A 17,589-nucleotide genomic window follows, 5' to 3' on the forward strand; every position below is an offset into this window, starting at 1 on the left:
CAGTTGCATATGGGACCAAGGTTGATCGCAGCAGCAAGAACATGGTGTACTTGTTTACTACTTGTTTTTTTCAGTGGCATTTTTTTATTGTAGTTCATTTCTTTGTACTTACAAACTGCCTGTGTTGTTAATGCAGATATTCAGGGACGTGCCGACTCCTGCAAGCGGTCCGACAAACATGCAGCTCAACCTGTCCAGGAGGAGAAGCACGGAGAGCAAAGCCCCGTCCTGCAGTGAGAGGCCGCTCACACTCTTCCACACACCAACACATTCTGTTAAAGGTGAGCTGGACCACCTAATATGCCTAATTATAAATAATTAAATAAATATACGAACAGTTTTCCTCCCCTTAGTGGTTTTCTTTGAGTTAGCTCACAATATGTTTGGTTATGGACGAGACTAAGAGAAAACCGATTGGCTTGGAATCAGTTAGCCTATAATCAGAGGGAGGTTAACAGTTGTATGAAGTAACCACGCCAGTATAAAGTTGCTACTTGCGGAAAAATTGGCAACATGTTTTGAATAAAAACACCACGGACTTTGTGAACCTTTCTGTGTTCTTGTAGGTGAAAAGAAGAACAGTATTGCCAATGCCACAGTTGCCGAGCTGCAGCAGCCGATATCCTCCACGGTGAACTGTAACAGCAGCAGCAGCAGCAGCAGCAGCAGCCAAGGCCGCACCCCGAGACACAGTCTGACCAGCAACGAGGGGGAGCAGGACGCCCGGCAGATCAGACCCAGCTCACTGTGAGTCATTATTAGTAAATTCATCATTGTGAATGAGATGTTTAGGGTAGTAAGCACAACTGCAATTGCACACCTATATCCAATGTACAGTGTACATGCAATTACACCCGCACAACCTACCTCACATATTTCAGCCTTATGGGGGCCAAATCTGCCCCATTTTTAAACTAGAGTGAAAGATCTTTAAAAAAGAGGTGACAACTGCAGAGCAGATTCTGTGTATTTTAACAATTTATGGTTAGTTAATGACACATCAGCAGCTCCTTTGTATGTGTTTACCATTTACACTTCATTTTCTACTGCCAGAAACATGTTCTGTCCTTGTTTTCTGTAAGCTGTGGTGAAAGTGTTTGTAATTGTTGGAGGAAATGCTTTGGGATGTTTCGGTCCACAACATCTGCTTTAAATCTTTTGGGATCTTGTAAAAACCCAACAGATATGTCCAGATTTGTTTTTTCTAATAGAATGAAGCTCGAGGTGGTTTTCATCAACAATCGAAGAAGGATGAAAAGAAAAGAACCCTTTTTAAGAAAGAACATTAAGGGAAATCACCATAAATAAAATACAAAACAAAAATAGCTAAAAGCTTTACACAGCTTCACAGATGTTTGCGAGTAGGGTTGGCAGAGAGTTTGGACCCATTTTTATATATAGAGAGAGAGGCAGGTACAAATACAGTCACAAGGGTTCAAGAATGTAAACATCAACTTTTTTTCATGCACAGAAAAAATTCACAGGAATGCATGAGCGCATATACACATGTTAGCATATTGAGCTTAGCAAAGCAGTCTTGTGACTGGCAGGTTGTCGGTGTAAATCCCAAAAGTATCTGGGAAATATTCCTAGAAAGGAACTGAACTGCCCCAACAATAGAGGCTGTGTCTACTTCCCCTGAATTAAGGGAATCTGAAATAAAAACAAGTACATACGCACATACCTGAATCATATCGCGCATACATAATCTACTCAAATAAGTTTGAAATAGGATAAAGTACCTGGCATGTATATCTTGGATCTATCTTACACACTGTGTCTGGCCCACAGTTTACATGACTGAAACCAAAGACCAACTTAAACAAAAATATGTTGACTGTCCGAACAAGCACCTCCATTACATAAACACTGGACACACACATGTTTTTATTAGTTTATTATTAGCAGGGGTAACACACCCCTGCATATGGAATTCAATGCAACGTGAGGACAAACAAAAGGCCCGACATCATGGGATCTTTGGTGTTGACACTTTGTGAGATCAAGAGAAGATACATACTACCAATCATCTTATTTACCGAGAGATTCCCAAGTACAGCCTGCAACCATGACGATGCTCATCAACACTGATTACCTCTCTTCCTCTGTGTCTCTGCTGCTACTTTCACTCCTATATTCTTTCCTTTCCCACTATTAGAGATTGTTTGTTGCATCCAGCTTGTGTTTAAATGCTCACCTCTAGATGTAAATTCTCTGCCACTGTTATATCTGTTTGAACATCAACCACACTTATACCTACAACCTAACCCATTCAAGTAATTCCCTCAGTGAAAGTTACATATCTAATGTGTGGATTTTGTTTTGATCATCCTAACATAACACAACAAAAAGGATAATTGAATATTTTGTAGATGATTGCATCTCTACCTTCTATATATGTTTTACCATGTGTATATCAGACTGAACATTGAGTAGTAAAACCTGCAGTTAACAGTTACACTATTTTTTTATTATTTTATTTCTCTAGGCAAAATTGTCTTGGGCTTCATTTAGCTGCAGATCAGCCCTAATTGCAAAAGCCAAGAATACATATACAGAACAAACAACACAGTTTAGTCCGAACAACATTTTTATTGTGTGACCTTAGTCCTTAAATTGTATAAATGACTTAATAGCCGTGTTCTGTTGCATTTCATTCTCTGTAATATCACTAATTACAACATTTAGTACAATGTTCCTATAAACCCCTTAATAAGCAGCGTTTATTAGATGGTGATTAGATTGCAGTTTGAACTAGATGGAGAAAAAAGAAACACTTTAAATGCAAGATATATATCCACTTAATGAGGTGTTTTGTTGTACTAATAGGTAAGGACACAGTCATTTGTGTTGCATTGCACATTGAGTTTTCACCCAACAGTGTTGCAACAGATAAAGCACTGATAAACGTATGTCATATTTAACTGAAAGAGATATGTATAAAGAGACTTTTTTCCACTTTAGGAGATGCTTTTATTGAGAAGAGTGCCGTCAAGTGTTATTTATGTTGTGGCCCTATTATATATAAATTGTATGTATGTGTGATAGAGGCAAAACAGATTTACCTTCATTTATTTTGCTCTCTCCAATTTATCGTTAACTTCATACAATTTCTCAGATGGAAAGCCTTCTTTTCCTACTAATGGATTTTGGCTATATTTTGACATCAGTGAATTTAGAAAAAAAGTGGTCAAAAATAAATCGGTGTGAAGAGACAGAGCTGAGGATTGTATTTTAGATTTAAAGATAAAGCTGTTGGGTGATTTCAGGCTGTCAACAACAAACCACAATGATAATACCACACACTACAGAACAGAGAACGTTTTTCTCTAAATCTTTTAAAGAAGTTAGTAATAACCCAGTTTGAGGAGTAGGAGTAGCTGCCACATTTGATTTGGGTAGATTGTGCCACGTTTTTCCTTTTTAGAGCAACAGTGCTTCATGATGTGTGTCATCTTTGCAAGTCATGAGATGTTGAAAAATCCATAATAATAATGTTGATCTCTGCATAGTACAAAGACTAATACATTGCCCTGAGGAGTTAATACAGTAGTTATAATGTTGGTCATTGTACAGTAATGGGCCACATTCTTGTCTTCAAATGTCCTAAATCTTATTAGCAAATTAGATGAAAATGGTTCCAACTAATATTTTGTTGTACATAATGGTTAGTATGTGGTTTAACATCATGGAACTTCCTATCATTTAACCATTACATCTATTTTAAATGAAGAACATTGTTTAAAGGGGGCAAACAAAAGCTTTATCTGATCTAAATGTACTCACAGGTCAAGAGGAGATGAAGACAGATTATTAGAAACAGGTTTAACCTCATGTTTTGAAATGCTTTGAAGACATGCGAACACACACGCACACTAGGCCCTAGCAGATCAGTCAGTTTGACAGAAACCATGGTTCTTTTGTTTAGCAGTGGAAATTAGATGGAAATGGCCACATACCATTCATAAATAATCATAACATTTGGTCGAGTGCAAGGTATGGATTTTCTAAATATATTCTGATTAGGATAAAGAGCCTTTGTTTCTGGACAATGTATGAAGTCAAGTGAAAGGCAAACTAAGGTCATGCATTAGAGGTGGGGCCTTATCTTTTGTTTTCTGAGATTCATAGGGTCTAAAGGTCAAGATATCTCAGCCTATGATGCTCCAATATTTATTTATTTTCATTATATATATTATATAAGACATTTTCATAGAAGTACAAATACTCTAATTGCTTGCAATTCGTTTACAATCCCTGCAGCAACAATTGTGTATTAGGAAAGGATCAATACTCCACTTTCAAACAATCTTCTTCAATTTGCTAAAAGATGCTCAAGATCTGATTTTATCTAAACCCATTTACAGAATAATTTGTAAAGAAAATTCAACAATCAGCAGACATAGTTACGGTATGGTATTTAAGTCTATTTGATTCTGTCAACTCTGCTTCTGTGAACACTACAGTCTGTGACTCTGAAAAACGTGTGTTAGAAAACCCTTTTAGTTTTACCCCGTTTACTGTTGATGTTGTTCGTGAAGCTTTAACCAAGTTAGATCCTAAGAAACCGGCCGGCCCGGACAACGTAGAACCCTTCTTTTTAAAGATAGCTGCAGATTTTATTGCTCCACCTCTCACTACTCTTTTTAACCTCTCCCTCAGCACTAACACAATTCCAAAATGGTGGAAGTCAGCGTATGTCCTGCCTTTGCTAAAAGGTGGGGAGGCCACCTTATTAAATAACTATAGGCCCATCTCTAAGTTGTCAGTTCTGGCTAAGGTTCTTGAACGCTTAGTGAGTGAACAGGTAAAGGTGTTTTTATGTACAAATGACATCCAGTCTAAACATCAGTCAGGCTTCAGAAAGCAACACAGCACCATCACTGCCACAATGAAAGTGGTGAATGATGTGGCGAGTATTTTAGATAATAAGCAGAGTTGTGCAGCTCTATTTATTGACCTTTCAAAAGCGTTTGACACCGTCGATCATCACATTTTAAAGCAGAGGCTAGCCAGTATAGGCATGTCCAGCCATGCAGTAGGGTGGTTTGTGAACTACCTCTCTGAAAGCTCCCAATGTGTTCATTTTGATGGGCTGTCTTCTGAGTGGTTGAACATTGCTAATGGTGTTCCCCAAGGTTCTGTTGTAGGTCCACTTTTATTCTCCATCTACATCAACAGTTTAGGTGAACATGTGGATGAAGCTACTTTACATTTGTATGCGGATGATACCGTGATGTACTGTGCAGGTCCCTCCATTAAGGAGGCTGGTGTTAAATTACAGGCTGTTTTTAACATTATTCAGACGCAGCTCTCTGAACTAAAGCTTCTTTTAAATGTTGAGAAAACCAAGGTAATGCTCTTTTCTAAAGCTAAAGCTAAAAAGATACCAGAGCCTGTTTTAGATATTGTAACTACGCAAGGAATAAAACTTGAAGTGGTTACCTGTTACAAATACCTTGGTATCTGGCTTGATGATTGTCTCACTTTTAAACTTCATGTCAATAACCTGCTTAAAAAGCTGAGGGTTAGGCTAGGTTTCTTCTACAGGAACAAGTCCTGTTTCTCGCTTGAGGCCAGGAAAAGGCTAGTCACTGTGACCTTTTTACCTGTGCTGGACTATGGTGATTTGATGTATATGAATGCACCTGCCTATTGCCTGGTCAAGTTAGATGCCGCCTATCACAGTGCACTAAGATTTGTGACAAACTGTAAAGCATTAACCCATCACTGTACCCTGTATGCAAGGGCTGGTTTGCTTTCACTAACTGTACGGAGGCTCAGTCACTGGTACATTTTTATATACAAAGCCATGTTAGAGAAACTTCCATCTTATATCTGCTCCCTGATCTCACAGAAAATTGTAAGTGTGCCAACTGCTAGGACTGTCTTAGGGAAGACAGCTTTTAGATGCGCAGCTCCTCTGTCTTGGAATAGTGGTGCCACTAAATGTTTTTAAAGCTCGGTTGGATGCTAGTCAATCGGAAGCTATTGGTACCTGTTTATGTGGATAATTATGTAAATGATGCTGTATGGTGTCCTTTTGTTGTTCTATTTATGTGTTTATGTTTCATGTGGAACTACTTGAGCAGGTCTCCCTTGAAAAAGAGATCAATGATCTCAATGGGATTTATCTGTATAAATAAAGGTTTGAAATGAAATGAAAGTCAAATCCGAGCCCTACCATGTTTTCTCAATCTCCAAGAACCAGACGTAACAGGTTTCCAAGAAAACAAGCCTGTACCCTCATCACAGACAAGAGAGAGGTACAGAGGGCGGAGGTTAACATTCCCCTGAGACAGATGCACTTTTTTTTGTTTTGACACCTGGATTACGGGTCAGCGTTTTCTCGTCAAGTTCTTTAACTGTTTTGGCTGGAACATTCCTGGAGGACTCACACCTCTTTCCAAATGTCTCTTTAAGGTATCTCACATGTAAATCACATCCACGTGACTCTTTGTAGTAATGCCGGAAGAAAGTTAATAAAAAACGACAACTTAGACAAACAGTCCAAATTGGAGAAGAGGCTAGTGAGCTACAGAAGGAGTGAGTAGAAGTTTACTGACTGACCTCTGAGTCCATTATGCACTGTGAATAATATGATAAATATCACGAGTGAAACCATGTTCCTGACCTTCGATCTGATGAACTAAGGTAAACGCATAAATGTCAAACAAGTCTCTTACCGTCTTCCCTGCTTTCCAGGGTGAAACACTGTGAATTCTAATCTTTTCCTCCTGTTTTGTTTGACATTTGAGAGAAAAATCCAACGAGAAGAGATACAAATCTAAATAACCAATGATACAAAAAAAGGGAACTCTACTGTACCGTCTATTGGGGGGGGGGGATCATGAAATCATCACATTAGCCGCGTTCACACTGCGGTACTTTTCCCACAAAGGTTCATGCGAACTCTTTAGTTCGCATTAACTAAGTACAGATCGCGTTCACACCAGAAAAAGTCCCTGGACACAATATTCTCACAATTAACATGGGAACTAAAGTTTTGAAGATTACAAAAAAGTCAACAATAAGTGTGACACTTGTTTACGATACTCAATAACCTGATCCATCCCAGATAAGTTCTTCTTATAATTGGGATAAGTAGCTATAGCCGCGTTCACACTGCGGTACTTTTCCCACAAAGGTTCATGCGAATTTAGTGCATGAACTAAGTACAGATCGCGTTCACACCAGAAAAAGTCCCTGGGGGTGGATTAGGCAAATGAAGCCGCTGACGTCACTTCTTCTTCTTCTGCTTTGGGTTTACTGGCAGGCCGCAAACCACTTCACGGCGTATACCGCCACCCAAAGTCCCCGGCCGGAGGTCCCCGGAGTTGGGGACTGGCTTCAGTAGAAGCTGCTGGGACTCCCAGCCTTCCGAGTAAATCGCCAGAACGCAGACACCTCCTCATCTCCACCGCTCCCATGTTTTATTTTGTGTTGTCATAAGTTAGTCTCTCTGCGTTTCTGCGCTGGGCTAATGCTAATGCTAATAATGCTAATGCGAGGATAATAAAATGGCGGCTTCACAAAACTTTTTGGGAGTTTTACGGGGCGTGGTTTGCAATTCGCCCAGCCAATCAGGAATATAGCTCTTTTCTCAAAAAAGCAATAGAGTCTGGCTGCAGACCGCAGCAAGGAGGCGTTTCCTATAGGGGCGTTTCCTATAGGGGCGTTTCCTATAGTGAACGACGGGAGCCGGCTCTCGCCCGTGAACGAGCCGTTTTTTGTTTTGTTTTTGCGGAGGGATCTAGATCGGCATGAAGGCACATTATGCAATGTGCAATGTGGACATTATCCCGCTTATTACACATGGCCACATTCTCAACAAAGTAACGACATGACTCCCAATAATAATTGAAATGCTTTTATGGATTTAGAAAAAGATTTTATTGATTTAAAAAATAGTTTTATGTATTGATTTAAATTGACATGCATCCGCTAAGAAAAGTAGTCCGTTGTTACTGTTTGAACTAACGTAACAACGGCAGGACCTGCTTCTATAGTGTTTTTGAGGAGCTTTTTGATTACAGATTTGAAAACATCGTTGCTTGCTTTAAAAGTAGCACAATTTATTATGTCAAACCTTGAAAGATATCCCTGCCCTAATGCCAAAAGTAACTGAATATATGTCGCCGTAGCTATGATGTCTATGTCTGGACCGCTGCGTAAAAAGGAGGGTTTCTGACCCATTACTTCTCTTCTTACTTCTATAAGAATAAAACACGGAGGACGGAGATCTCTTTGTGTCCCCCTCTTCTCCCCGCTGCAGCCTAGCAGTTGATCTCAAAGCACGCTCCCCTCTCCTGCAGGGAGAAAAACTATATTTATATACTTTATATAGGTCGATACAGTAGCCCCTTTTTTAAAATAGTTTTTATAGGTGTTGCCATTTGTTTTGTGTAGCGTGGTTCTACAAGCAAGTCAATGCATGAATTGGGTGGTATCAGAGAGTTACACAGGTCTGTAAATGCAATGAAAACAATTGGCCACAGCAAATAATTTATATTAAACATGTAATTTTTACTTTTGAATACTTTAGTACAAAGGATGTCTTGAATAATTTAAGTGATATATGTGTACACATATAAATCATTAGTCAAAACAGCGCTACATTTGATTTAATTAAAAGGTATAATATGTGGTAAACTGAAGAGAGCCGGCTCTTCTTGGTGAGCCAAATGATCCGGCTCAGCAAGAAGAGCCGGAATTCCCCATCACTAGAACAATGACTTCTTCTGCGAGGATTTATAAAAGCAGCTGGAATCCCTTAAGTTGCTATTGGATAAAAAAAGTTAGGAAACGCCCCTATAGGAAACGCCCCTATAGGAAACGCCTCCTTGCAGCCAGACCCATCTCCAAAAAAGAGCCGCTCGAAAGTCCCTGCTCTCTAGCAGGGACTTTCGAGGGGGTAAAAAGGTTCGCATGAACTACTTTTAGTACTGGCTCTTTTTGGTGTGAACGCGATCATGAACTAAGTTCGCATGAACCTTTGTGGGAAAAGTACCGCAGTGTGAACGCGGCTAATAGATATAGATAGCTATAAAAACGCACATACATGCAGTCATATGCAGTGCCAGTCACTACTGCTTGAGCTAATGACCTGCTTGATCATATTTTAAACCATTTGCATAATATGTTTCCCTTTTTGTTTTCATGCCACACAACACATCCTCTCTCTCACACTCTTAGATCTTTAGATATGATAGTGAGTACTGGAAGTCACTCAGACAGGAGTCAACTCAAGTTTAAAAGATATGTTGAAGCTGCAACCCTGATAACACTGGATATGTTTGATTTTGCCTCAGGCATTAAGATCAGAGACAGTTGTTGGTAGACTTCCTCTAGTCGACATTGATCTGATCTCTGCCTTTTTCAGCAGCTTATCCTCTCGTCTGCATCGCTGTAAATATAATTGATCGGTTATGATGCCCTGTACCACAAACAATCATCACAAGCTACACACTCACAAGTCTGGCTATTTCACAACTTGATCTGTTTGAATGAGGATAACGATGCCATATCAACATCTAAATGATAACGAATAAGAAGATTAATTAAATAGCAAGCCTAATTATTTCAACTGATGAGTATAAAACATCTGCTTTTGCCACTCATTGATTACAAATTCTCCACTTTTGATTTTTTCCTAATTACCAAAGCTTCCGTTCATGACATTCAACATTGTACAGTACATATTTCATATTAAAAGCTTTAGTATGATACATATGCAAATAGGCTTTTGAGTTGATTTCATGAATCAGGACAGTTAAGAATAACTTGAATTAATAGGTAAATAAAAAACTGTATTTTGGTTAAAGAAGAAAAACTGCAGGGTGGTGAGTATAAACACGTGTCTATTTATGTTATGATGAAACTTTGGCTGTGGAAACGGAGGTCACAGTGACATTAAACATTTAGGAAGATTTCCGAATCAGAATCCACTGTGTTTAACGTAGAGTTTTAGGTATGTGCAAACATGCGAGAAATTTGAATTAGAGTTTGCAGTAACTGTGAAGCAGGGAATAAAAGCCCAAAGAAAATACTGGTTGTCTCTGCCATGGTGGTTATTTATTTTGGGCATTTAAAGTAATAGTGTTCAGCTGCGCAGATGAGACGGTGTCAGTGCTTCATAATGGCTTGAACTCCATAAGTATTTATGATACTACAGATGCACCTTCAGCACGCCCAGATGAAAGCAGCAGCGTGTCTGTTAACCAACCTAACTTGTCCAACCGCTTTCCTGTCATCGGTATCACTAGAATATACAGCTTATCGCTTTCACTGTGTAAATATTGATACAATGTGAGGCTCAATGGTGTCTCTGAACATACCTCATTCACACCAACGGTGTTTCAGGGCCGGTTCGGAGCTGGAGCTTGAAAAGCACCGGGTTTTCCTCTTCACACCGCAGCGGAGCAGCCTCTTAGCTCCGGAATCCGGTTCATTTCGAGCACCAAAAAATTGTCCGGCCAGAGCAAAAGCACCACATGCTTACGTTGAGGCGGGGGCGGGATCAACTCCTGAACAACAACAAAAAGCCGGCGTTTTATCCAGTTTGTACACAACGATGGAGAAACTTAACAAGCAGCAGTGCTCCACTGAAGAGACCAGCTACCTACTGGGAATCTGGGCTTCCGAAGAGGTACAGAGTACAATCGGCCATTGTTGTTGTTGTCGGTGTCAGCTATGAGGGGTTTCCAGGCGGTTTGGCTTTATGAAGCAGGCATGCAAACGGTTACGTCATGACGCAAACGATGACGCAATGACGCAGCACCAGTCGGACTCTGGGCAGTGTGAAAAGAGCCGGAGCTAAACCGAAGAACCGGTTCTGAACCTGAAAAGCTCTAGCACGGAGCTTGAACCGGAGTTGCGTTGGTGTGAATGAGGTATGTGACAACAGTAGAAAGTAAAAGTCACGATGCTCACTATTCAAATATTTCAGAGCTATTTGCACCATTGTGCAAATATCAAGTTTTGGAGTCAAAACTTGATATTTGGGGTCATGCTAGTTATGCAGATGTATTTCTTGAATGGCCTTTACACAGTAGATGACACATTCCTTTGTAAAGTGATCTTCCCAAGGTTGTAAACCTTAAATGTTTGTGACCTTAAAAAGACATGTAATTTGTCACTCTAAAAAGAGATACGATCAACAGGAGAGCACTGACCTAGTTGAGAACTTTAAGAAGAATCGCATGCCGTTGTCGCAGTGCGGCAACTTATATAACTTTTTTAACTATATTTATTAAAAAGTCATCAAAAATGAAACTCTTGGTGTCATATTAGTGGCAAACATTGTTTTTCTCTAAATGGAGGTAGTTGTTTTAAGTGTTAAGAATGGTCATCATTGCCTACATTGTCTTCATTTTAGATACATGCATGCATACATTTCGGCATATTTCGTAGTTTCTTTGTGTACACTTAGCATGTTGTTTTTTGCAGGGAGTGTATGTCGTGTTGTAGCACAGTGAATAAATGGCCTGTTGGCAAGGACTGTATGTAGAGAGAGATGGGAGATTGGTTTACTTAATATGTGCTGTGAATATCACAGCCAGACTGTAATCACTTCAAACAAGTTGATTCACTCTCTCTTTTGCCTTGCCTGCAGATATATGTGCGCCTTACCTGAGAACAGAGGGAACTTAATTCGAGAATACATCATTGATTTAGAAAATCAATCAAAGTATAGTAGATTGTCAGCTAGAAATCATCCCTCATTGTTTCTTTTAATTGCTTCGCTAAAGGGAGAAAGAGAATAAGAATGGGTTAGAGGGAGATAAATGGAAAGTAAATACATTGCAACAGAGGAAGCAGATGACAGAGAGAACTCTGACAAACGAGCAGTGAGTGACAAATGGAGAGAGAACATGAATCTTTAAGACAGTCACTCAAACTGACAGTTTAACATTTAAATAAGGAAGACAGCAGTCTAAAATACAAAGCAAATGTCAATAAAATGAAATTCAAAACTTGAAAAGAGCGACAAGCTCAAGCTACATTGCTAACATGTATTGACTATGCTTTATTGGCTGACATATCTAGTCATATTTACCTAGTTCCATCTGACTTGAAACAGTATAAATGATATGTCACACCAACAGATTCAATTTAGATAGTCAGTTTATAACTTTGACAGTGTTCAACCATGTACAATAATAAGTGTAAACTTCTAGTATCTGTGTGAAACGTTTAGAAGCTCCAAAACAGCCGCTGATGGAACAATGTGTTGAAATATTTTTGACAACTGCTGTGTCGAAGGTCATGAATGAACTTTCCATCTCAAATCCATCACTCTGTCTGTTTCACTTCACAACACTCCACTGCAGAGTTATAGCCAATATTTATCTTTTAGAGTGCATTGTTGGCATCAGCATGTTTGTTTATCACTCGTGTTAAAGGTGGTTATTCAAGTAACAAATCGTTCCCAAAGACAAACCGACCATGATTATTGCAAATCTTGCCTGAGGCTAGAGCAGTGTTACTATGGCTACCACATTTCATTAAAAAAAGAAATCCATGCTATCAAAAAGGGCCCTGATGTTCAGAGTGATTGATAAAAAAAACACTACCTGGAGACACCCTGAACCACCTACTGCATGTACTGTATTTGGTGCAAAATACTGCTCTGCTCCGCTCTGCTCCTCTTCTTTATGACTGATTTTTCGAAGTAAGCTGTGTAATAACAAACAAATAAAACAATCAAGATGACCCGCTTCCTGCATATATGTAATTTGGTTGACCGTGATTGTATTTTCTTTTTGCTTTCTGTCTCTATTACGCCACACATTTTCCTCATTCTTTTCTGTCCGAAGCCTCTCAGTATTTCACCTTCAGCATGTGATGGAAAGTTCATTGCGTGTCATTCCTGATAAGTGAACAGAAAATGTGTGCGTGAGTGTGTGTTCAATTCAATAACTGTAGAGACACTCTTACCTAAGCTTGGAAAGAGTCCCACTAAAACTCTGTTATTACAGTAGATACATTAAACCAGTCTTTATATTATTTTATCTATAACCATGTTGGTCCTGTTGGTTTGATGAAACATGTCCCCTGTGATTATAGACTGTGAAATGCAGCAATTAGTTCATATATTGCCCAGACAACAGAATCATGTTGGGACCAGTACGCTGCATCCTTCTGTTGTTTCGGCTCTGGAAGCTCAAAGGAATGCACTGTTTTTCCTAATAATGATTATTAGCCTTCATTTAAAGTTGTTATTTCAGTCAGGGCCGGAGCACATTAAGCCGCTCACGTCACCCATTGAGAGCTATTAAGGAGTCAGTTTCTCCTTGCAGCTAAATTATTTGGGTTTCGTTCTAACCAAACTATGTGGGAGGTCCTCTCTGCTGACTTGTCATTCGTTCCTTGGGTGCTGGAAAGCTAATATGGGTAGACTCATTGAGAGAAAAGTAAGAAGGTCAAACCCTAAGTCACATTACATATCTGGAAACATGATGTCCAAATTAATATCTAGTTAGTGAAAATAGCTTTCCTTTGTTTTTACAATGTCAGAAACATTTAGCAATGAACTTTATGGCTCATTCATTTAGATATATTACTTCATCTTCGTCTTTTCATGTGTTTCCAGGTTGAACCCAAAGAGTCGTGGCAGCATACCAACCAGGTAAGGAAATGACCTCTTAATCTAAGACATTTTGGTCAAAGCTGATGTTTAGTAGTCAGTATAATATTTCCAATGCTCTAAATATCATGTTGTGTGTGTATGTGTGCTCCATCAGTGCGATGTCCCCCAGCCCCACCTCCCCCCGCTCACCCTCCTGGCCCATGTTCTCCGCCCCATCGAGTCCGCAGCCGCCGTCCTCCGCCTCCAGCGACTCCTCCCCTGTCAGGTTGGTCCCCATTATTTGTGTAACGATTTAATCAACGCTTTTCACTAATCAAAGGAAATATTTCCCAAATGTTCCAGTTTGCTCTTAAAATTGCAGTAATTCTAGAAAAAAACTCTTTAATTCAAGCGCTTATTGACGCCAGTCTCTTTGCTGCAGCAGCGTCCTTGAACAAGACTTCCAACAAGCTTTTAGCTTTCCTCATCTTATAGTGGACCATGACCTCTGAACTTCTGAAATGAAAAGAGGGAATTGAAAAGCTGACTCCTCGTTGCATCAGTATAGCCATACAGCCACAGTAGAAACTGTGTTTCCAGTTTCAAGGCTCTTGGGCAATACAAACCTAACCACAACCCAGTGGAAGTTATCTTAATGTGTGGTAAAAGCTACAGGAATATACTGCAAAAGAGAACACTTCCTTAAAGTCTGACCCATTGTTAAAAATGTGAAATAGCCATTTAGTACCTACAAAACAGTTTGTAAAAAGTAATCTGCTGTGTGGTTCGAGGGTCTAAAGTTTAGTTTTTTTCAAACTGAAAGCTGTTTGTTTGTCCCGCTCAATCACTTAATGTCTCACTCTCTCACTCTGATGTCTCCAGTATAACTGGCAGGAAGGCTCGAGCGCTGTATGCCTGCAAGGCAGAGCATAACTCTGAGCTGTCCTTCATCGCTGGGACCATTTTCGACAAAGGTGAGTAAAGCTCTGTACTTGTGAGCAAAAGGAAAGAATGTGTGCTGGGGTTGGCAAAGATAACAAATACATACTGTCAAAACAACTGGTCAGGGGGTTGAAGCTGTGTTTAAAGTAGTGCAGAGACTTTGCCTGCACCATAATCCCTTGACTGCAATTTTTTTTTAATTGCTCTAACGGTTTTTCCCGTAGTTAAGTGTGGTTGTTATGTTGGAGGAAAGAAGAAGATGCACGGAACAAAGAAGCTTTTTAGTCGATAATTTGATAACTACTGGGAGCTGAATCCATAGGGTGTAATACATGTGACGTTTTGCAGTGTATTTTCATCCAACACCTGGTTTTAAAATGAGCTTGGATGTGCAGTTGCTCTTATTGTTCACTTCTCCAGAGAATATTAGGCTCTGGCAAGCAGTCTTATGAGTAATGCAATTGCTTTTGCTTGCAGCCAAGCACTTCAATTGTTAAGGTATAATTAGTCATTTGCTTAGTTTTTTTGCAAAAAAAATGTTTATGAAACACACACATACATACACACACACACACACACACACACACACACACACACACACACACACACAAAGGAAACAAACACGTTTTGAAAATATTATTTCTATTTTCCATAGGCTTCCTTTCCTTTTTCTTCCCTTTCCCCTCTGCATAGGCAACTAAATACATACATTCCCAAGCCCCTCTCTAGCCAAGTTTCAGCCCCTCCAAACTATAAATCACATTTATCTCCTCAGTTTTCTTTGGACTGAATAACCTGATGAAGTTCAGTTCTGTGCAAATGTAGGAATAATAAAACTAATAATGCGGTACTTACAGTATGTTGTAATTTCTTATCCGTAAAAAAAATATATTTTTAATTTCTGTCTGTCCTGGAAGAGGGACCCCTCCTCTGTGTCTCTCCCTAGGGGTTCTTCCTTTTTTCCCGTGGATTTTTCTTGTGCGCTGCAAGGGTCTAAAGACGGAGGGTGGCGTTTTTTCAAGCTGACCCTGACCCTGAGACACATTTATTATTTGATATATTGAGCTAAATAAATAAAATGTGATTGATTTATAGTGTCGTAAACATAAATGTTGGAACTTTACCATGGTCTGTTGCCTTGCAGGCAAAATCTGTAGGGAAACAGACGCAGACTCGGGAATGGTAGAAATTCCCTTTTTTAGTCTGTCCATTTGATACATGCTCTCTCAGATCCCTAAATAGAGTGCGTCAAGGCTATTGAGGGTTATTGTAATGCAATGCAGTGTCATCGGAGCCATTCAGGGTCAAAATGTGACCTTGGAGACATGTTATCCCCGAGAGGCATCTCAACCCTCTGGTCCGGTCATGGCTATCCAAGGACGGCTGTCCACACGGATCTCCAACAGCAGCCTCCTAAACCCCTTTTAGCATTCATGAGAATACTGTTACAATAAGATGTATAAAATGTGTTTATCCTAGTTGTTTTACAAAATATTAGCACCTTTTTTATGCAGCTGAAGGAAGACTTATTTTTTCAATATTTATTTCTATCTGACAGATCCATAATAATCCAGAACAGATGAAAGCTGTGTGCACAGACACATGTCACATTTGGTGTCTTTCTTTGATGTGTCTGTGGTAGCATTTTCTGCAGCTTTGTGAGTTTCCCTTTGAGGACAAGTGGTGGTTACTTCTGCAAAAGTGTTCATATCACTTCCTGTGTTTTAGCACTACCTAGCTAGAGATCTCTCTTTTTGTTTTGATCTTTTTCAGAACATTTCAATGTACATGCCAAAAAAAAAACCCACCTAGCTCATCTATGTTGCTTCCTCATTATCGGGGTGTTATTGTAGTGTAGTTCATACAAGCCTTTTATTCAAGAGAGCTGGCAGACGTACAACCTTAACTCAGCTTTTTAATCTGAGTTCCTTCTGTAAGCTCTGCTTCAACTTGCTTTATTTACAGCGTTCACCAATTGTGTGTTTGCGTCGTGTCTTCCTGTCCCACAATGCATCAGCAGATAACCAATGAACGCTAACCAAAACATGGGCTAAAAATGAAGTGACTTTTGGCATTCCTCAAGTAGCCAGACTCATGACTCAAAACAAATGCTCTACATCTGCAGGATGTTTGAAAAGGCCTTATTAACTCTGAGGCCATCATATTAAAAGCTGTGCAACAGAGGATATATTATTCAGAAATGTAAACAGAACATTACAAGTACATTAATCCCAAGCTGCTCATTTACAGTAGACTGTCCATGGCCACAACTGTATAAAAAAGGTTACCGAGGGGACAAGGACAAATGAAATGTGAATCTGAAATGAAAACCTAATGATTTAATATGATTGATTTAACTCAGACTCCTCAATCGCAAACGGAAGCTTTTAATAATATTGGAAAATAATTGTTGGTTGTTTGGTTTAGGCTCCTTTTACCAAAATATTATTTCAATACTTAGCTAGTTCTCACCATCATCTACAGTTGATGAAAGCATTTCCCTGTATTGATTTGCTCAATGATATAGTTCATGTTATGTCTGTGTGATGTTGATATCTTGAGCTGTTTTAATGATATCAATGTTTCTTTCTCTCTCTCCAGTGCATGGCTCCAGGGAGCCCGGCTGGCTGGAAGGGACACTGGATGGACGAACAGGATTGATACCAGAAAACTATGTGGAGTTTTTATAGTCCATGGCCCAGAAAAACACTTGAACTGGACAATTAAGGACTGGAATTAAACAAATTGGACTAGATTTGACTGCACATGACTGGACAGACTCTATTAGATCATTTATTAATCTGAACGGGACCATTGTTGATGAGGCCTCTCTTGTCTCAACTAGACTGGGAATTCAAACTGGACCAATGATCGAAGCCGGACCGAAAGGAGAGACCCATGAATTGCACTGAAAGATTAGTCCCACTGTGGTTCCGGCTGTTATTGGATTAGTGAAGAAGACTTCCCAAGTCCTGGTGAAGATGATGTGGTAATGAACCTGGAATGTGCGCAAGAGAAAGTGTGTGTGTGTGTGTGTGTGTGTGTGTGTGTGTGTGTGTGTGTGTGTGTGTGTGTGT

General features: G+C 39.6%; 1 protein-coding gene across 2 annotated transcripts in view; it reads left to right on the plus strand.

Moving 5' to 3' along the window:
• LOC117458853 (rho GTPase-activating protein 26-like) overlaps positions 1 to 17,589 on the plus strand; it is a 79,881-nt gene extending 62,292 nt beyond the window's left edge. For both annotated transcript variants that reach the window (XM_034099540.2, XM_034099539.2), the window contains 6 exons: positions 137 to 281; positions 567 to 747; positions 13,595 to 13,630; positions 13,746 to 13,856; positions 14,453 to 14,544; positions 17,114 to 17,589. In XM_034099540.2, the coding sequence (XP_033955431.1) occupies positions 137 to 281; positions 567 to 747; positions 13,595 to 13,630; positions 13,746 to 13,856; positions 14,453 to 14,544; positions 17,114 to 17,202 (654 nt within the window). In that variant the 3' untranslated portion in view covers positions 17,203 to 17,589. The remainder of the gene's footprint in view (positions 1 to 136; positions 282 to 566; positions 748 to 13,594; positions 13,631 to 13,745; positions 13,857 to 14,452; positions 14,545 to 17,113) is intronic.

The sequence above is a fragment of the Pseudochaenichthys georgianus genome, chromosome 14, assembly GCF_902827115.2.
Source record: "Pseudochaenichthys georgianus chromosome 14, fPseGeo1.2, whole genome shotgun sequence".
In the NCBI taxonomy this organism is placed as follows: Eukaryota; Metazoa; Chordata; class Actinopteri; order Perciformes; family Channichthyidae; genus Pseudochaenichthys; species Pseudochaenichthys georgianus.